The 22,285-nt window shown below is 38.7% G+C and overlaps 1 protein-coding gene across 1 annotated transcript in view; it reads left to right on the forward strand.

The window, feature by feature from the left end:
* Tmtc2 (transmembrane O-mannosyltransferase targeting cadherins 2) overlaps positions 1-22,285 on the forward strand; it is a 387,746-nt gene that overhangs the window by 260,716 nt on the left and 104,745 nt on the right. Inside the window, exon 8 of the mRNA XM_029542332.1 lies at positions 8,529-8,650. Coding sequence (XP_029398192.1) covers positions 8,529-8,650 — 122 coding nt within the window. The remainder of the gene's footprint in view (positions 1-8,528; positions 8,651-22,285) is intronic.

The raw sequence follows: 22,285 nt of genomic DNA on the forward strand, positions 1-22,285 counted from the left end.
TGAGCCATCTCTCCAGCCCCAAGTAATTCATATTAATGTTATATAATTCTGTTTTATCATGGATTCTTTAAAAATGAAATTTCTTGGCATTTCTCCTGCTCTGACACACTCAGCAAAAAAAAAAAAAAAATCTAAATTGATACATAATATGGTCAGCTGAGTATTATGGAGTAGGGGTTAGAATAGAGCAATCCAGAGACCCACGTGGTCAACTTTCCTGGGACCATAGGGGCTCACAGGACCTGGGCCACCATCTAGAGAGCATGCAGGAGCTGGACTAGACCCCTACACATTTGTAGTAAATGTGCAGCTTGGTCTTCAAGTGGGTCCCCTAACAAGTGGAATGAGGGCTATCTAGATCTCTGCTCTCTGCATTGGTTCCCCTTCCCCTAATTGGACTTTCTGGTTGGGTCTCAGTGGGAGAGGATATGCCTAGGCCTGCTGGGATGAGATGTCCCAGGGTGGGGTGTACCAAGGGGCGCGCTCTCCTTCTCTGAGAAGGGGAAGGGTCATGGGAGAGAGGATTTTTATTAGTGTGGCTGGGATTAGAAGAGGGACGGAGCTGTGATTGGGATGTAAAGTGAATAGAAAAAATAGAATAAAAGAAAATTTAAAGACATAAAGCAGAACTAATAATAAATAGAAAATAAATAATTCCATATAAGATTAAATGTCTACAAAAAAGCACAAGTAGAGTATTTTCAATAGTGAGAGTGGTACACACATAATCTTTCAAGCTTTGACTGAAATATTAAAAATATAAAAATTGCCGAAGGCAATGGCCACAAGAAAGGAAGTTCAGTGAGTTCAATAAAGAAAGAGAGATAGATGGCCAGAAACAAGCCGGTTAAGTCATATCCTCTAGGACTATAAATTTTAGCTTACAATAACAGAAAAAAAATGTTTATAGCACCCAAGAGAAAGTAAGCAGCAAGGGCTATTTTTTTTTCCTTCTCATTGTTCAAAAAAATATGACATAATGGTGGTTCTTTCTTAAGATTAAGATTTTCTGTGTGATGATGTAGTGATTGAGTTCATCACCCAGATTTATTTCCGGTTTAGTCACAGAGAAAAGGGATTTGGATGTCCCTAGACATGCTTCAGGCCTAGATTAAAAATCAGTTTCAGGTATAGAGCAAATAATGCCACTACTCTTTTTGTTGTTGTTTGTTTGTTTGTTTGTTTGTTTTTCTTTGGTTTTTACAAGCCCCTTATTTAAACAAACCAGGCAAAGGCTAACTCAGTTGGGTTATCCATGCTGTCATAGTCTAGAACTCACTGATTCTTGTGTTTCAAACTATATTGGACTTGCGAAGAACTCTGGACAGGTTCTTGCTGATCTTTTTACAACTCTTCTGGTCATCTTTAACAAAAGTGATTTCGTTTTATTCAATACCAGTATGACTCTGCCTGCTGTTTTGCTGTTGGTCTCTGCATCTGCCTCCATCAGCTGCTAGAAGAAGCCTCTCAGGAAATAATTATTCTAGGTTCCTGTCTGCAAGCAGAGTAGAGAATTATTGTGTCAAGGGTTGGCTCTCTCACATGGGATGGGTCTGAAGTTGGGGCAGTCAATAGTTGGTGGTTCCCTCTGTCTCTGCTTGATCTTTATCCCTGTGCATCTTGTAGGCAAGACAAATTTGGGGTAGAAGGTTTTTGTGGTCAGATTGATGTCCCCTTTCCTCCTCTAGAAGTGCTGCCTGGCTACAGGAGGTGGCAACTTTTGTTTCTGTTTTCCCCTCCTGTAAGAATCACACTCACAGACTCCCTGTATCTGCTCTCATCCCAGATCTCCACCTTTTCACCAGAGATGCATCCGATCTCTGCCCCTGCTGATTTCCATTCCCATCTCCAACTTCTCCTGCCCTCCTCCCCCCATACCTGATCACCATACCCTGTGTTCCCCTCTTAGCCTTCTCCCCTTCCCAGTTCACTGTCTCCATTCACCTCCAATGATGACTATTTAGTTTCCCTTTCTGAGTGACATTAATGCATCCTCCCTTGGGACCTCATTATTACCCAGTTTCTTTGAGTCTATGGATTGCAGCATGACTGTTCTGCACTTTATGGCTAATGTCCACGTATATGTGAGCTCATACCACATGTGTCTTTCTGTCTTGTGGTTACCTCCCTCAGTATGATATTCTAAAGTTCCATCCATTTGCCTGCAAAATTCATGATATCTTTGTTTTTAATAGCTAAATAGTATACCATTGTATAGATGTACCATATTTTCTTTATCCCTTCATCGGTTGAGGATATCTAGGTTGTCTCCACTTTCTGGCTATTATGAATAAAACTTCTATGAAGATAGTTAAGGTAGTGTCTTTGTGGTATGTTGGAGAATCTTTTGGGTATATGCCCAAGAGTAGTATAGCTGGGTCTGGAAGCAGAACTATTCCCATTTTTTCCAAGAAACTGCTAAATTGATTTCCAAAGTGGTTGTACAAGTTTGCACACCCACCAGCAATGGAGGAGTGCCTCTCTTGCTCTACTTCCTTGATAGCATGTGCTATTGCTTGATTTTTTTGATCTTAATCATCCTGACAGGTGTAAGATAGAATTTCAGGGTTACTTTGATTTGCATTTCCCTGATGACTAAGGAAGTTGAACCTTTCTTTTTAAGTACGTTTGACCATTCCAGATTCTTCTGTTGAGAATTTCCTGGTTTAGCCCTGTACCCTGTTTTTAACTGGATTATTTGGATTGCCGATGTCTAATTTATTGAGTGCTTTATAAACTTTGGATACTAGCCTTCTATATGATGTAGGGTTGGTGAAGATCATTTTCTAGTCCGTAGCCTATCGTTTTGTCCTACTGGTAAAGTCCTTGGCCTTACAGAAGCTTTTCAGTTTCATGAGATCCCATTTATTAATTATTGATCATAGAGCATGAGCTCTATTGGTGTTCTGTTCAGGAAGGTATTTCTTATACCAATATGTTCAAGGTTATTCCACACTTTCTGTTCTGTTAGATTTAGTGTACCTTGTTTTACATTGAGGTCCTTGATTCACTTGGACTTGAGTTTTGTGCAGGGTGATAAATATTGATATATTTGCATTATTCTTCATGCAGATTTCCAGTTACACCAGCACCGTTTGTTGAAGATGCTTCCATTTTTTTTTCCCTTGTATGGTTTTGGCGTCTTTGTCAAAAATTAAGTGTCTATAGGTGTATGGGTTTACTTCTGGGTCTTTAATTTGATTCTCCATCTTGAGATCAGGGATGGTGATTACCTCCAGAAATTCTTTTACTTTCAGGATTGTTTTCCAATTTGTGTAAAATGGTATAGTAAAAGAGTGAAGAAAAATATTTTAATAGTTATTTTTTAATGTCTGTGTTTGTGAGTATGTGTTTGCATGCATGCATGCGTGTGTATGCACACACACACACACATACAAACACACTGACAACCACATATATCAGGGCACACATAGTCTATGGAGCTGGAATTATAAGAAGGTATGAACCACCCAACATCATTACTGGGCACTGAAGTTTGTTTCTATAGAAGTGTACACATGTAAGAGCTATTAATTTCTGAGTCTTCTCTCCAGCCCAAACCAGAGAAAACTCTCATTTCCCCTGCCCCCTGAGTGTGGCATGATTTACTTTTTTGCTTTGGAAACCTTGAACATATTCATTTAAGTCTGAGCCACCATCACTTTTGTAAAACAAGATTAGTGTTAGTTTAGGGATAAGGCTGGTGTAAGTATATAAAGATAAATATTAATAGGAAGCTAATAAATAATAAATGCTCTATGACCGGCTGCTTGATGCAATCAAAACAATGTCTCTTGAGCTAGTCAGTCTTCAAACTAATATTATTATTATTAAAATATTCGTTTACTTGATCATTTTTGTATATGGGTGTTTAGCCTGCATGCATGTCTGTGTAGCTTGTTCCTGCAGTGGATCCCCTAGGACTAGAGTTTTCAGGCAGTTGTTAGCCACCATTTGGGTGGTTGGACTTCAACCCAGGCAGGGCCTTTACAAGAGAAACAAGTCCTCTTAAGTAGTGAGCCATCTTTCCATCCCCAACTATGATTATTTATTGTCCTGTAAAAGTCTCTCATCACCCACGAGGTTTCCTATTCCCCCATGAGAACTCATGTTCATTTGCAATGGGAACTGTAAAGCTCTAATATTACCTGTCCCAATAGCATAGCAAGTGCTTGCTTGTTGCATTTCTTTAAGGACTTGTTGTTTGAACACATCTTATTTATCCACTATCATTTTCTTGCAATTCAGGTTTTTGTGTAGAGGTGTTTTTTTTTTTTTTTCTTACATATTTTGTAGCCACTGTATGTATGAGCCCGTGTGTGTATGTTTGGACCAAGTGTGCCTAAGGTGCCAATATTTCTCTCTTAAGAATTAAATACCCTGAGTATATGAGGGAACATTTTTAAGGTCAACTATGGTTTATTATTACTCGTTATTTTAATTTGACAGATGAGCCTAAGGCAAGGAAATGAACATGCTGGCCAGTGTAGCACAGCTAGAAAATAATTTTCCATGAACAAGAAAGTATAGTTTTCTCCTGAGATTAGTTATGCTACACTAGCTGTTGCAGGCAGTGTGTGGAGGGCAAGTAGTTCTAGGTCTAACTTGTAACTTCCACAATTTTGCATTTATTTTACTTAACTACTGCGCTTTTCGGTCATTTTCATCTGGAACATCCACTAGTGGTATCCATGGAAAATATTTTCTAGCTGTGATGCATTAGCAGACACACCCACCATAAGCAGTTGGTTATGTTAACACTCCATGATGCGACCAAATTAGAAAAAATAAACTCTGCATGCTCAGATCCATAGACTAAGAAGACTGGGTAACATAAGTCATGCAATTGCCAACTTGCTACCATAATATACAGTATAGTGAGTATTGTCATCACATGACAATATTCAGTGTAATAGTTATGTAAGGTTTTCTGAATTATAAAGAATTATAATGCATATAGGATATTCAATCAGTTTTCTTACATTTAGCATATTTATATTATCCATCTTATTTGTATTATCTCTAATGTTTCACTCTGGCTCGAGCCTTGTAAATTAATGTTACTCACAAATTCTTATTAGGGAAAATAGCCATATACTACCTGTTAATACTTACCAAGTTAGTATCTTATTTCAAAAGATGCTTTGCTAATATTTTAATAAGGAAATAGCATGTTATATTTTCTAATTTTTATTTACATGTGAACAAGTTCAACATAATTTATATGATTTAAATCTCAAAACACTCAGGAATTGGGATGTTTGAACATGATATTGTAAGACCTATTCTCCCTAAAGCTAAGATTTTAATTAACAAATACAGATGCCCTTCCAAATGCAGTGGTTATATAGAAGATGTGAGGAGCTGAGGTAGAATTCCAGCTTAATTGCAAATGTAATATAAACCCATTTCCTTATGGTTTCCTAACCCATTTCTACAGATAAATGTTCAGGCATAATTTATCACTAATTATATTCAAATTTTCATTACTTTAGGCTTTTGTATCATTCTGGCTAGATACGTCACACCTAGTATTTCTTCACTAGAAGATGCTCATTATTTAAGGAAAAATGGTGATTTGCCTTATTTGAAAGTAAACATACATACTAAGGGGGAAAAAGCAAGTAACAGAAACAAAATAAACAAAATCCAGTCTAAACTTGTCAATGTGTAGATGGATATTTGTAGATACGTTAAAATCAAGTAGGTTATTGCCAGGCTGGACAGCTGATACCTGTAATCTCAGGCCTTGGAATGAATTTGACCCAGAACTGAATGAACTTGAGTACCAGTACAAGCTAGGCTACATAGAAGACAGCCTTTCTCAAACTTAAAAAAAAAAAATTATTTGAGAAGCTGGGGAAACAGGAATGAATTCCTTTATCCCCCACCACTACTGCTCAAAGAATCCCCATGTCTTCTACTCCAGCCTCTAAGGCTGTTGCCACTCTTTCTGGAGTCTGAGCCTTAACCATGTGTCTTAATCTCGTCTATCTCAAATAACAGCATGTTGCAAAGCGTCATGGTTCCAAAACCTCAAACATGTCCAAACCATCATTTCATGATAGCTCAGTTTAAGGACTGTTGTGAAAACTGGAGACAAATAGATAGGTTTGGGTAAATACATATACAGTTTTCACATTTTACATATTACTCAACACCAGCATTTTTCACTAACCCACCAGCTAAAGGGCACTCGCAGGTCAAGAGCCAATTCAACTTAGGAGATCTATTTGTCTTGATAGCAGTGTGCAAAAAAACCAACCAAACCTCCAAAAGGAAAAAAATATGTTTGTCTCCAACATGGGTAACATATTTAGGAGTGCCATCAAGGGATGGTAATGCCATCCTGACTGTGGCTAGTTGTTAAACTCTCCCTGGCAATAAAGCAAGTTACTAGGGTCGCCTGTTCTCTGAAACTGGACATACATTTGCTATAATGATTAATGTTAAATTGTTTAACTTAATTATATGTTATCTTAAAGTACATTTTTTTTTACCAACTAGGCATTCTTCTACATGCTAGCATGAAGGAGATAGGAATGATAAGAAAACTGCTAATATACTTTTGGATTTATTTCCCCCAGTTTCACTTCTTCTGCTTGGTTGTTAGTAAGCTGTAAGTTTTAGTAGCCGAATAATAAAAGCCAGTGACTGAAAGGCTCAGAATTTGTTTTACATGTACAAAAACTGGTATGACTTGTTAACTGTCATATTTTAAGTGTTTTTTTCCAAATGACACTGGCAAATTTTATTTACATTATTAACATTGAAAGTGCCAAAGAAAATTAAGATGCAGCTGCATAGAGTCTGTTGAAAGAGGTTCTTGCTATAGTTCAGGATAACGTGTAATTTGTAATCATCCTGTCTCGGCCTTCTCAATGATGAGATTGCAATGACACTTCACTATTCCTGACTTAGCAGCAATAGTGAGAGCAAAAATAGTACAACTCTTTCATTTACTCCTTCTTAAAAAAAATTTATTTAATCCATTTTTTTTTTACACTCCAGATTTTATCCTCCTCCCAGTTCACGCTCTGACTGTTCCACATCCCATACCTTTTCTGCCACCCCTGTCTTGAGAAGGATGTCCCCACCCCTCATCCCACCAGACCTCCTCACTCCCTGGGGCCTTCAGACTCTTGAGGGTTAGGAGCACATTCTCCAACTAAACCCAGACCCAGCAGTCCTCTGCTGTATATGTGTTGAGGGCCTCATATCAGTTGGAGTATGCTGCCTGGTTGGTGGTCCAGTGTCTGAAAGATCTTGGCGGTCCAGGTTAATTGAGACTGCTGGTCCTCCTACAGGGGCACACTCCTCCTTGTCTTCTTCCAGCTTTTCCCTAATTCAACCACAAGGATCAGCAGCTTCTGTCTACTGGTTGGGTGTAAATGTCTGCATCTGACTCTTTCAGCTGCTTGTTGGGTCTTTCAGAGGGTAGTTGTGATAGATCCCTTTTTGTGAGCACTCACTCCATAGCCTCAGTGGTAATATCAGGTCTTAGGGCCTCCTCTTGAGTTGGATCCCCTTTTGGACCTGTCACTGGAACTCCATTTCCTTTAAAAAAGATTTATGTATTTATATGAGAAGACTGTCACTCTCTTCAGAGACACCAGAAGAGGGCATCAGATCCTATTACAGATAGTTGTGAGCTACCATGTGGTTACTGGGAATTGAACTCAGGACCTCTGGAAGAGTAGTAAGTGCTCTTAACCACTGAGCCATCTCTCCAGCTCTTCTGTTTGTTCTTACTTCCTCTATATAGACATTAGATGGTGGGATAGTCTTCCTTTGTCCCCACATAAGGCTAGACATGTAGTTATCCTCTGAATATATTTCTAAGGAATAAATGGCTCTAAATAAAAACTATAACTGGTTGAAATGAATAATAAAATGTTTCCTCTAAAAACTGAATGGTGACAAATGATCTATGCTTGGGAATCAAATTTCATCTTTAAAAATCAAAGCTACAGTCCATACCACTTCCCATTTTTTTCTTTTTTGGAATTATTTTAGTGTACTTACTGTGGCCTGAGGATAACTTGTAGGAATCAGTTCTCCCCCCCCCCCCCCCCCGTACGGATCCAGGGATCATACTCAATGTGTCAGTCTTTATAACAAGTGTTTTTACTTGTTAACTCAGCTAAACACACCTCTACCCTTATTTTTCAAGACAGGGTCTCTACTAAAACTGAAGATCTACAATTCACCAGGGCTGATTGTCCAATGAGTTTCCAGGGTTCTGGGCTTGCAGAGCCAGAACTGTCTTTGTATACATGGATGCTGGGTTTTAAACTCAGGTGTTCTTGATCCATCTTCCTAGGGTATCATGTAGTGTCTTAGTCCATGTATATACTGCATACTGCTTGTATACATGTCAGGTATATCTCCCTTATGGCTTATGATTCTCTCCTGATGAAATTCCTAGCTCTTTGGATTTTTGGGATAGTGCCTGTCATTATCTTTCTGTGCACTGACATATGAGAAATTGCAGCATCCATGTGATGTTAATGATTCTCTCTCTCCAGGTGAAGCATACATGAGATTGAGTAAGCTTCCTGAAGCTGAGCATTGGTACATGGAATCATTGCGATCCAAGACCGATCACATCCCTGCTCATCTCACCTACGGGAAACTGCTCGCCTTAACAGTAAGGACTAATCTCTCTCAGTCTTCAGAAATTAATTCTTCCCTATGTGTGCTGCAGATAGCTGGAGTTTGAAGTGCTGATTCATTCTGTACTAGTGAACTCACTTGATGAATGATAATGATGCCATTAGAGACCTAAACAGACAATGGAGAAAAAAACTAAACTTTTTGTGTCTGGCCTCTAAGATGTGAGATGTGATGAGATTGGAGGTGTCAATGAGACAGGTATAAACGGAGAACCTCAAGGAGAACCTCAACTATGCCATGACCTACTCATGCTGTCTTAACAGCAATATTTATATGAATAATATATTTTACAAAAACTGTTAGTATCAAATTGGCTGGGATTAGAACTAATTGTATCAAATAACTGTCATATAAAATATACATTTTGGAATTCCTTCTAATTAGAGGCCATCTTTAAGAGACTTACAGACTGGCTTTATATATCAGGCAATTTCCACACCTTAGAGAAATTAAGTAAAAATAATTCTATTGAAAACTCGTGGTGGAAGTGTTCTTCAAAAGAACACAAACCTGGAAGGAGTTACTACAAGGTACAAAAAGAATAATGTGCAAAATATGTGATGTCTTTGATATGAATCAGATAAACATCAGTTACAAAACAAGATGAGTTCTAATGTTGGTAAGCATGAAGCAAGAATGAGTAATTTCAGGAAGCAAAAAAGCAGAGGAAAATGTATTACATGTAGCAGGGATAGAGTTACTTCCAAAGCAATGCTCTCCTCCTGCAAAGTGACTATTTGGATTGTATTGGGAATTATGTACATATTCATAAAAGAAATGAAAGCTTTTAGTGGGCAGACACTTTTTTTTTTTTTTTTTTGGTTTTTCGAGACAGGGTTTCTCTGTATAGCCCTGGCTGTCCTGGAACTCACTCTGTAGACCAGGCTGGCCTCAAACTCAGAAATCCACCTGCCTCTGCCTCCCTAGTGCTGGGATTAAAGACGTGGGCCACCACACCTGGCTGGGCAGACACATTTCTGAGCATGCTCATTCTCAGGCCACTGCTCAAGAACAGAATATCAGAGATAAATCTGGGGCCAGGCATCGCTTATGGAGCTCATATTCAGTGGGGTAGAATGACAGGCAGAAGTTTAGGCATGTTCATCCTGCATCATAAAGAAGGTGAAAAAGAATGACCCTGGAGTTCGGCTTAGTGACTCGAACTTTTAATCCCAGGACATGGGAGGAAGGGACAATCTGTGTGAGTTTGAAGCTACCCTTGTGTACACAGCAAGTTCCAGGAGAGCCAGAGCTATACAATAGGGAGACCCTATCTCAGAACAAACATAAAAACAAAAATCAAGCAAACAACAACAATGACAAGAATGACTTCAGAAGTTTTCATTATAAATCTTAGGCAACTCAAAAAAAAACAAAAAACAAAAAAACAAAAAAACAGCACATTGCAGGCACATTAATACACATTAATAGAGGAGTTCACCCCCAACACTGCCTACAGCATTTTGCTCACACTTATCTCTGAATAAAATATTGATGAGGAACAACTACATAGCAATAATCAGGGTTGAGGGGGTGTAAATGGATAAGATATTTGAACTGATTTGGAGAAGAAATCGAGTGAAACTCTATTTGATTTGTACGATACCACGGTCTAAAGAAGTCTTCTGTCCCATGTGGATAACAATGAAAAAAATCAGTTCATCCCAAAAAACCCTGGAGAAGAGCATAAAACAGGGCATGTGGCCCAGTGCGGGGCTGAGTTAAACTCTATGCAGAAGGGTAATAACTTTCACTGTGTGACTGTAGGTATCAGGTTTTGCCTCTATGTATGCAAATGCCAGGTGCCTTCCTCTGAGGCAAGAAGAGCGATTTTCACTGATGAGGTCAATTAGTAAGGAAAGCCCATGCCACAGGTGTGGCTCACAGAGCTGAAGAGAAGATGATGGGAAACCAGGGCTTTGCTTCTCATGTATGTTGAGTGGGTCTCCCAGAGGTGCACATCCTTAAAGCTTGACCTTTCATGTGGTTGTGATAATAACTGATGACCTGTCAGAGAGGGGCTGAATGCTATGAATTTAGCCAGGGTACCACTACCTTCACAAGGGTTAATGCTGATCTCTCAGAGTGAATTATACTAAAAAGAACAAGACTCCTATTTATCCCCTGCCATGTATGTTGTCATGTGATCTCCCCTCCCTGGGTCATGTTTCCACTGTGATGTACCCAGGAGGCCCTTACATGAGCAGAGTAGAAACTGGCGCCATGCTTTTAAACACACCAGAATTGTGAGATGCATAAAGTTTTGTTTTGTTTTCTTCCTTGTAAGTATCCAGCTTCATGTAATTTGTCTGCTTAACAGACAGTGGCAATGGACATCGGGCAATGAGGATGAAAATAAGGGTCAATCCAAAATTATTCTTTTTTATTATTTTTTAATTCTACTCTCATGCAATACATCCTGACCATAGTTTCCCCTCCATCTATTCTTCTTGGTCCCAGGCTACCCACCCCAGATCCACCCTTATTCTATTTCCAGTCAGAAAAGAGCATGTCTTCCAGGGATACCAACCAAACATAAATAAGACATAGCAAGTAATAGTAAAACTAGGCACAAATCATCATATGAAGATTGGATGAGGCAATGCAGGGAGAAGAAAAGGGTTCTAAGAGCAGGCAACAGAGACAGAGACACCCCAGTCCCACTGTTAGGAGTCCCACAAGAACACTAAGCTAACAACCATAATATATATGCAGGGGACCTAGCTTAGACCCATCTAGGCTTTGCGACTGGCACTTTTGAAGTGTTGAGATGTTTAGTTTCTCTCCACTAGTCTGCACAATAACAAGCACATGGCTTGACCTCCTTCTCCTCATACAACCTTTCCCACCTCATCACTTTCCTTTGATGAATTCATTGGATTTTCATCCATAGAAACGTGTTTTTTTTTTACTTGAAAATCAGTAATTTCTTTAATAAATTCCTTTTATTTATTCACTTTACATCCCAGTATCAGCCCCACAGCTCCTTCTAGCACCCACTCACACAGATCCTCCCTCCCCCATACTTTCCTCCCCTTCTCTTCTAAGAAGAGAGAGCCTACGCTGGGTATCACCCTTCACACCCCTCACAATCCCCCAACCTCAGGCACACATCAATTCAGCTTAAGACTAGACATATCATTTCCCACTGAGGCCAGACAAGTCAGCCCAGTTAGGGGGATGGGATTCATAGGCAGGAAGGCAACCTTAGGAGGTACTCTGTAAATGGCTATCAGTGAACACACTCGAGGGATTATATCTCATGGTGAAAGCCTCTATTAACTAACTCACAGCTGACATTGGACTGTCAGACATATGATGAGAAGCAAATTGGCATGATGAAAATTTAAAGAAACTGAATTATCTGAATTAAACTGAATTAATCTGAATCATCTTTGTCAGAGATAATTAATAATTAAAAGCATTTTTAGTTTTCTAAATAAAAAAATAGGAATGCTGAAGGGTGCATTAAGTTTTTACACACAAAACCTATAATATTGTGTAGGCTTAGATTTTTCAAAACCTACTTTAATAAGGGTTCTCAGACCCTTCTTCTAGCTCATTGTCCAAAGGAAAGGGAGAAAAGATGGTAAATAGGACAAGGGGATGTGGACCTGTTTAGAAGTAGTTCTTCAGGGTGATTCCAATCTCTGTTTGAAAGGATATCAGCATTCCAGTTCAAAAGTGTCACAATCCAGCAGAAACTGCCAGGCATCCGCCACATTGGTGTAAGTCAGCAGGGGAGGCCAGGACCAGCGGGAATGCCAAGAGTTCTCTGCTGTGCCTCTCTCAATGAAGTAAAGACTCATGACCAATTAAGAGTTGCAAGGGTAGCCATGCAAGCACCTGTCACTGTCTGCTGAGTCCTGTTTATACACTCTCCAAGCATTACGTGTCCTTCCACAGGTCTTGCCTCTGCAAAACATCACATGGAATACCATGTGAGTCTGCATCACATGACACAACCAGAAACTTGCACTTCCATAGTGAAAACTGTTTTCATGTGAAGGAAGAGACATCTCCTTGAATACAGATATGGAAATCAAATGTGTAAATGAAGAAATTTGGAGCTTCTTAATATTCTTAATGGAGTACATACAGACATTTGAACTTAAGACTCTTCAAACACTTTTAGAAGGGACTATAAAACATATAGCTGCCTGAATCTAATCCTTCCTACAAAGAAGACACAGACAGAAATGGTTACATTTTAATATGTGCCCAGACCCAATACTGGATGTAAGGAACGTGTGGCCTGTTCTGCTAAATTTCCAATGAAGGAATATTTTAAACTTTCTTTTTAAAAATAGAGTTTTAAAGCTGCTTTCACAGTTTTTGCTTTACAGAAACGCATTGAAAAGGAAGAAAAGGCTTGTATATTACAACCTAAATTTTCAATTTCCCTCCAGTAAGGCTTTTAGAGTTTCCTATTTAATGATTAGATGAAATGCAGACTTCTGTGAACTGGCTTACTCATAAGGCCAAATCCCTCAGCCACCTTTAATAGTTTCTTCAAAATTAAAAGTTTGGCAGATTCTGAGTCCAGGGTGTTACATCTGACCAATTATGGGTTTGTTGGTCTTCTAATATGCCACTGACTTGGCAAGGTGGAAAATGCCACACATTTTGCCTTCTGCAGTTTTATGTGTTTTATTAAACAAGAGAAGGAGTGATACACATTCCTTTATGTTGAAACTCACCAAAGGTCAACTGTGTTACATGGCTGGCAGCTATATCAGTTGCTGTAAGCTAGGATTTCAGATCAGAATTCTGCTTCTGTGAGAAAATTTTAAAAAAATTGATGATTACTGCTTTGATTGTAGTCACCGAACTGATTCACTCAGAACACTTTTTCTTACATGCTATTTTTTTTTTAACGATTCCTGTAATATTTTTAGTAGGTAGAAGAGACCAAAGGAATTTAAGAACCCCCCAGAATGCTTTTGTTCACCCTATAGTGCAAGTCCTTTTTATTCTTTTCCAAAAAAAGAAAAGAAGAAATAGCATATTTCTCCTCTCTTTGCCTGTTAAAATTGTATTTCCTTTGTGAAGTCTGACCTGATTTTTCTCAAGCCCTTATAATTTTCTTCTCTGATCATCCTAAACCCTTGTCTCTGTATCTTTATGACATCACTTGGTAATTGGATGACATATAAATTTGTGTCTGTCTTTTGATATTAGGATTACAAGAAGGACTCATCTCCCCTCCCACATGGAAATTCAACATTTATTTCCTTAGATTGGCACTTATTGTATCTTAATCCCTTCCTTCAGTCCACACATGAACTTAAACTGGCTGGTCCACAGTGAGCTTTACATTAATTCTCAAGGATATGTACTGAAGAATTTGATGAGAGTGGTATGATCATGCAGTAAACACGAATAATCTTCCAAAGCTCTAGAAAGGAAGACGATATTAGAGCGATACTCAGCAGCTGACTTATATGCTTGAAGTTATTTCTTTATCTTTTAAAGTTTTACCTTAAAAAAACTAATTTTTTTTCATAAAATAAAACTTGACCATATCCTTTCTCCTACTCCAACTCCTCTCAGGTCTTCCCCGCCACCATATTTACCCAACTTCTATACTTGAGTGCATGTATATGTCCAAACAAAAACAAAATAGAAAATGCAACTATTAAATAAAAGCAGAAATCAAAGCAAATAAGAAAACTAAAAAACAAAAAAAGAAAAGAAAAACAATAAGACAAAAACAAGCAAACAAAAAGCACAGACAAGGAGAAACAATCTTTGAAAACCAAGTCCGTTTTCTGTACTCCAACTACTACTGGGCACGCATCGGGACTGCCTGCCCTGGAGTGAAGTTGATATATCCATTAGCACTCCATTGGAGAAAATTGATTTTTTCCCTCTCCTGCAGCCATCAGTTGCAAATAGCTTCTTGGTTAGAGGTGGGACTTTGTGCTCTCTTCCCCTTTTCCATGCTGGGATTTGGTCTGGTTTGAAACTGTGCATGTCTTGTGCATGCTGCCCCACACTCTGTGAGTGTTTTATGTTAGTGTCAGTCCTGTTGTGTTTTGGAAGGCACTGTTTCCTTGGAGTTTTTCCCCAACTTTACCTTCCCTACTATGGAGCCCTGAGCCTAGAAGGGAGGGAATATGACAAAGATAACCTACTGAGGACTAAGTGCTCCAGTCTCACTCTGCACATTGTACAGTTATAGATCTCTCTATTAATTACAATGCGTAGAACAAGAAGCGTCTCTGGTAAGGCCTAAACAATGCTTTACTCTATAATTATAGTAATAGGTCAGTAGCCAATATTTTATTACGTTCCTTTATGTGTTATTTCTTATCATTCTTACAAAATGCTGTTCAACTTTATAAATGAGGAACCTGAGCTTACCAAGATTTAATTAACATTTCCCTTAAGGCTACTCAGTAATTAAGTAGTTCAACGAAATACAACTGTAAAGTTTTGCATATTAAGGGTCACAATTATATGCTATATTAGATCATTTAAATGCCTTCTTTAGAGACTCCCAAAACTAAATCCCTATCTCTTCCTAAACATTTTAAAAATTATTTTTGATACTTGTTTTTAAGTATCCATTTAGATTATGTGGTTAAATGCGTTTTTATGATCAGCTATGACTGTTCATGAATAGAGGACTCAAGACTATTGGCCCTTTTTGATCCAACTCGGGGAAGTCCTGTCTTAAGGTCACACTAGTAAGCTCCATGTTTAAATATACTGGGGCCAGCTGACATCACTTTAGAAATGTATGCAATGTTCATACCGGTGTCATGTCCACATAAAATACAAAACGCAACCTGCGTTTGAATATCTCTGCTTAATATGATTTAGACCTTGTTTGAACTTTGTTGCTTAAGGCTAACTCCATGCATTTAAAATCAGTCATTCACAGACAAGGACAGAAAGAAATACCATTTCCATTATTGTATTTCAGGTGATAGTTCTGCTTGTTTTTAAATCCGTGTGGGTCCCAAAGTCTTGTCTTTTCCTAAACAAAACAAAACAAAAACCAAGAAAACAAAATAAAACAATAGCAACAGCAACAACAACAACAACAAAAACAAATTACAAAAAATAAATAGAAAAGAAAGAAAATCCTTTGTTCTGTTCCATCTATCTAAGCCAAAGATTTTGGAGTTGTTTTAAGCCTGTGAAATTATTATTGATTTAAATTGTAATAAAACCTTCTTGGCTGTTAGGTTACTTTCCAGAATTAGTTTAGTGGGAAAGAAGGAAAGATATTGGAGACTCTGACAATAATTCTTGACATACAAAACCTTTATTTTGGCTACTGCGTGGGCACACTAAGCCAGACTTCTGTGTCTAGCCAAAGTTAATTGGGTTCCATAAAACTCCAGTTGTGAAAGTACTTGATGTTCTCCTGAAAAGTTCTGCTTTTGTCCCCCCTCCCCCTCCTGCCACCCCCACTGAATGGTGTCACTGTGTCTAGGAGAAGCTTAATGCTCTGTTTTATGTTCCTATCATAATTATTATTATTACTTAGAACCGAGAATTCCAATTTATTCAGAGCAGCGCTCTTTCCATTTGTGCGCTGAGCAACTTCTGGCTTGCTGGGTCTGTTTCGCTGTGATTTGTGTATAGCCATGTTTAGATTGGAGGAGTCTTTGAAAGAAGCAGTTTTTTTCTGTAATTCTGATTTGGTGATTAATACAAATGTATACAACTCCTATGTTAAATTTACTTCTGTGAAAAGAGAAAACATTGTCCATATCTGTTGGCAAAATATTAACTGACATATGGAAGGAAATTGAATTCAGTATAATATTCAGCTAAATGTTCACATAAAGTTACTTCACCTGAACTTTATGATTTTGCATTCTAGAAACAACAGTCATAATTGGATTGATTTTATTTGTTGTTGTTGTTGTTGTTTTTGTTTTGTTTTTCTAAAAACCAAAATGACTATGATAGTGAATGTATTAGGGATCCTTTCCAGAATTTAAGATATGCCTTTTAAATTAGCATCGACCCTGTAAGTACCGTGCTTGCTATCATTATGTGCCTTGGAAATCTAAACAAATACATTTATACTTTATTCTTCTTTTGTATAGTAGAAGTCAATGTGCAGCATATATCTTGTTGGTAAATACAGCTAGCCTCAGAAGTAAAACAGATCGAAATACGGAGATTCCTTAATACTCAAAGCTGTGTGTGTGTGTGGGGGGGGTTGTATAAAACAACTAATCTTCTACATGTACTATTCATGTTAATTTTAGTTTGTGGGTGTGTAAGAATATATTGTTCAAAAATGACCTGCATTATCTGCATTTTATTATTTTGGGTTTTTCGCTTGGCTTTTGTATTGGTCTGTAGTTTTCACTTCATGCGATTAGAATAGGCTATCAACTTAAGACCCCTCCCAATCCTTCAGGTACTCTGACATCCCAGTCTTATTGGAGAGATGGAGATCAAGAAGCAATGTGGTTCTAAATGTAATATGGCATTCTTGCAGAACTCTATAAACTTTTATAAAAACCTGCCGTGGACAGCTGTTTGCTGCCTCAGAGTTTGTCTTGCTTCCTGCTGAATGGTAGTGATGTGAAGGGAGGGTGATTTCATGGCTTCAAAAAAGATGTGGCACCTTTTATTCAGGAGACACTAATAGCAGAAGCCAGTCTCCTGTACTTGTGACTATGTGAGTGGCTTTTGTTTCAAAAAGGATAATTATGTAGTTTCCTAAATTGTATCCAGACTCTTCTCTCGCTTTTACAGGCCCAGGATTCTGCACCATTTTGCAGGCATTTCCTTCTGATTTTATATTTCTTAAATGTGTTAATTAAGTTCCATCCACACACCACGGCCCTTGCCTTGACCTCAGAACCTGCAGCATGTTGCCCTTTACTAGTGCTTTCTTTGCAGTCTCCTGGTTTCAGTCTTGCTGTCACCTGGCTTGAAACCATGTAAGGCCACTTGCGCCTTTATTTTTACTGTATATTTCCATTCTAGTTGCATTCTGAGGCTGTAATAAAACATGCTGACCAAATATAACTTGTAGGAGTAGATTGTAGAGAAAGATTTTTTTGTATTACACTTCTGGATCTCAATTAATCCTGGAGAAGTCAGTGCAGGAACTCATCAAGCATGAACCTAAAGGAGACACCATGGGTAATTGGCCAATATGCACACACACACACAACTCACTTTCTTAATATCGCAGGACCATCTGACCAGGGAATGGTGCTTCCCACAGTGGGCATGAACATCCCCCCTCCACACAAACACATACACACTCATATACCTCAGTTACTAGTTGAAACAATCCCCCAGAGACATGACCCCAACTAAAGTGCCCTTCTCAAGTGATTGTAGCTTGGGTCAAGTTGACTGGTAATGCTAACTAGGGAAATTTCTTATCCTGATAATTTTGTATGATAATCATACAGACTAGATGAAAACCTGAATATAATTCTTGTTGAAATGATGTGTTGGTCTAGGCATGCATTTAGTATTAGGAAAGGTGACACTAAGAACATACACTTTCAAAATTAGTACCTTTTGTCTTAAGAGGTTGAGAATTCTTTTCAAGACAGAGATTCTTCTATCATCTGGTAGCATCCAGATATGTACGGATATACTGATGAAATTCAAATTATGGTGAGGTTTCTTACTGATGATACTTTCATGAATTGAAACTATAATGAGTGGAGGTTAGGCTAATTATTTGGGATACTAAGGCAGGAATATTACGACTGAGAAACTTGTGAGGCAATTTATTGAGAAACTTTTTTAAGAATAGCACAGTGATAGTATACTCAAGATGCAAGGTTCAGTCACTAGTACTAGGAAAAAATGGAGTTGAAAATAAGTTTAATATACCTAAACTATCGAGAATCAATGCTAGCAAAGTCGACTGTGTACTACTTTGTAGAGGAATGTACTGTGCAGACTGAGTTACTTCCCCATAATTGTGTAAGAGAATAAAATAATGTATATGTCATCACCAAAGAAAAGAAAAGGAAATATCTGAAATTTCTACTGAACGCATACCCACTTTGCCACCATTAAAGTAGAGAAATTTTGAGTCTTATCTTAGTAAGTCAAAGACGATCTGTATGTCTACACACACACCACACACACACACACACACACACACACACACACACACACGCACGCACGCACGCACGCACGCACACACGCACGCACACACTCCCATAGCTTGAAGATACTGCCTTAGTTTGATTTCTATTGATTTCTGTGGTAACAACCAGGAAAAAAAGCAACTTGAGGAAGAAAGAAGTTACTTGCTTTATACTTCATAATCACAGCCCATCACTGAGGGAACCCAAGGCTGGAACTCAACAGGGAAGGAACCTAGAAAGGAACTCGAGCAGGGACCATGGAGGAATGCTGCTTACCAGCTTGCTCCTTTTGCCTTCCCAAGGTTGCCTTTGGATAAAACACAAGACCATCTGCTTAGGGATGGCACCACCCATAGTGGGCTAGGACTTCCCACATCAATCACTGGTAAGTAAAATTCTCCACAGATTTCCCTACAGACAATCTGTTAAGAGGTAGTTTCTCTGCCATGGTGTCCCCTTTCCAGGTGACTCTAGCTCCTGTTGACAAAAAGTAACTACAGATGTCATTTAAGTTCCAAAGTTTTAAAGCATTCATCTCTACTGCCTTTGTTATAGTTTCAATTGTCCTTCCTTTGATTGCCTATAAATTGTCCCTAGCATCTTATATGCAGTAGCTACGCGGTTACCTCTAAGCTGCCTTCCAGGTCCTCACTTTTGCAGAGTTTTAAATTGGTTCAAAACAAGCCCAGCTATTAACATGCTCATAAACACGCAAGTCCTCTCTCCTCACTACTTTTGAGGTCCTTGCTCCAAGCAGCTTGGAGCAGGAGACTCACAGAGTTGTAGACCATTAGTCTTTGACAATACATTTGTTCCAGCATTTTGTTCTGGGCTTAGCCCTGTGTTTTCTCTCATACCATGAGTTTCTAGGACTGTATGAACTTGTCCTTAATTTCGTTTCTCACTTTATATAAAAGCCGTTTGATTGCCTTTCTAAAAAGAAACAAATACCGATTTTAATATAAATTGGTTCTTTTCCTTGCCTCTGCCCCTTCCATACTCTTGCTTAGCCCAATGCCTTTAGTTTACTTCATACTCTTTAGCATGCAATGAACTAACTATCATGCACTCTTCCATCAGCTCCTTCTATGAGCACATTACCCAGATACCAGCTTCATACACGAGGGAGCTGGGATTCACAGAGCTTACGTGTCTATAACCTATCATGTGTGCCTATCCCAGTGTGTTTCCTTCAATGCAGCTGCACTATTTACATTATTCTTGAACCTTGGGTTTCCTCTATTATGCCGGAACACCCAGGCAGTCACATTGTGTAGGTAAACCCTAAGTTCAAAGCATGTAAAAATTGATTTCAAAAATAAGTCATTTAACATTGAAATTTTCACACGCAGTTCTGAAGAGCATAGGTACATTTCTGCGTACGTTTTGGAGTATAAATGATTATAGAATAGTTACTGATAAACGGACCTAGGGGCCTGCATATGTAGAGTAGCAAAAAATGTAAGAGCAAAGCTTTTCATGTATATGTGGTATGCATAGTTTCCCTTGAATTTGGAGATTCTAAAGAAACATGACAGACTCACAGGAGTAGGGTGAGGAGCAAGAAGGTCAAAGAGAAGAGACCTTGACCTTTAGCTGGTCAACATTTACCTGGCAGAAGACTGAGTTGAAGCCAGAGCACTTAAGCATGTCCAGCCCCAGCCATTTATTTCTTCTCCCAGTAAAAAGTGTAATTCTTGTTAAAGTGCCTAAAATTGCAGGCTGCTTATTTGTGTGACATAGTGGAGGCTCTTCGTCAAAACTGACAGGATGTGGTACTTGCTTGAACATATTCTGGCGTCTAGCATCTTATAAATTTAGTGATAATAATGTTTAAAGTTAAAAACAGCCCTATGCAGGAATCACATCTCTATAGGACCTTTAGGTAGGTTTGGTATTAGCATTCTGCTGTAGTTACTGGTTATCATGTATAAAGCCATGCATTTTAATGCCCTATAACGAAGAAATTGGTAGTGTCGATGGAACAATCGAGCTTAGAACTTTTTTGTCCCCCACAAATAGAATTGACAGCATCTTCTCTGTAAGTATTTCTTTACACTGGGCCCAGGCTGCTGTGGGTTGGATGTGGATTGAGACACTCATTGTGTCAGACAGGTTAGTAGGTAGCATTAGGTCAGTACGATGAGAATTATCTTCAGAACAAATGTAGTTCTCATGCAACCCCACTTTCTGGGGCCAGGTTTGTTGAAGAACAACACTGGGCCTCCTAGTTCTCTGGCTGTTTGTCCGTCACGTAGTATGCTACCAGTGATGTAACCAGCCAAGGATGCCTTTATTACTGGTAGTTCTGTGCTATTTCAGCTTTTAGTCTCCAAAAATATGAAGTACCCAACCCCAGGTAATTTTTTTTTTTAATTATAACAAGGGGAAAGTTGACCAAGATAGTACATTTCATTTGGCTCTAAACAGTAGCAACCATCAGTTGCTTGTTGAGCAAACCCTAGCTCAACAAGTAATATCACATAGTGTTATCAGTTACTTTGTGTCAGCATGATGAATCCCTGACATGATATGCCTATGAAATAAAGGAAAGTTTATATTGACTTACGGTTCAAGTCTTTGGTTGGGCACTGCCATTATGTTGGGCCTCTGATGAAGGTGTCCAATCACAAGGGGAATGTAGATTGAAGCAAGAGATCACATCTTGCCAGGAAGAGACTAGGAGAAAAATACTCAATAGAATGAGTCCCTCGCTCCCCTAAGGCATGGCTCAGTAAACCCAGAATACCCCAATAGCTATCTTGACTGATCCATGGCAGCTTCCAATAACACCCCCTCAGGGACACCCCAATCACATATCCCTAGGGGCACCAATCATTTGTATAGAAGTCTTTGACAAATTGCCAATTATTCTTATTACATGTATAAAATCTCCCTAAGGTTATGCTTTTCTTTTGTTTTCTTTTCTTTCTGTCTGTCTCTTTCTCCTACTCTTCCTCCTCCCCCTCCTCCTCCCCCTCCTCCTCCTCCTCTTCTAGTGGAGTATAGTCTGGAAGGTTTCTCTTGTTCTGTCTCCCAGCTTGATGACTTTTTTCTCTTGTTCTTGCTGAGTCTTCTGATGAATACTTCCAAAGTATTCTTGATATCTTTCCCAGTGCCTTTGGTTTCTAGCATTTTCCTTCCTTCCTTCCTTCCTTCCTTCCTTCCTTCCTTCCTTCCTTCCTTCCTTCCTTCCTCCCTCCCTCCCTCCCTCCCTCCCTCTTTCTTTCTTTCTTTCTTTCTTTCTTTTTATTATTCTTTTTCTTTCTCTTTTTCTATAGTTTTTTTATGCTGACATTACTCATTTGATATTGCATGTTCCCAGTGTTTGATTGGAGCCACCGTCCTATGAATCACAGTTGTTTAAAGATTCTGTGTCTTGATAATTCCAAAATCTGCTTCATATCCTAACATGAGTCTGTTTCCAACGCTTGTCTCTTTTGAGACTTCCATTTTGGCATGCCTGGTAACTTGTTGAATCGAGTTCTACTGAAATGTGTAGTCCCTTATTG

Source organism: Mus pahari, chromosome 9 (genome assembly GCF_900095145.1).
Source record: "Mus pahari chromosome 9, PAHARI_EIJ_v1.1, whole genome shotgun sequence".
NCBI classification, from domain to species: domain Eukaryota; kingdom Metazoa; phylum Chordata; class Mammalia; order Rodentia; family Muridae; genus Mus; species Mus pahari.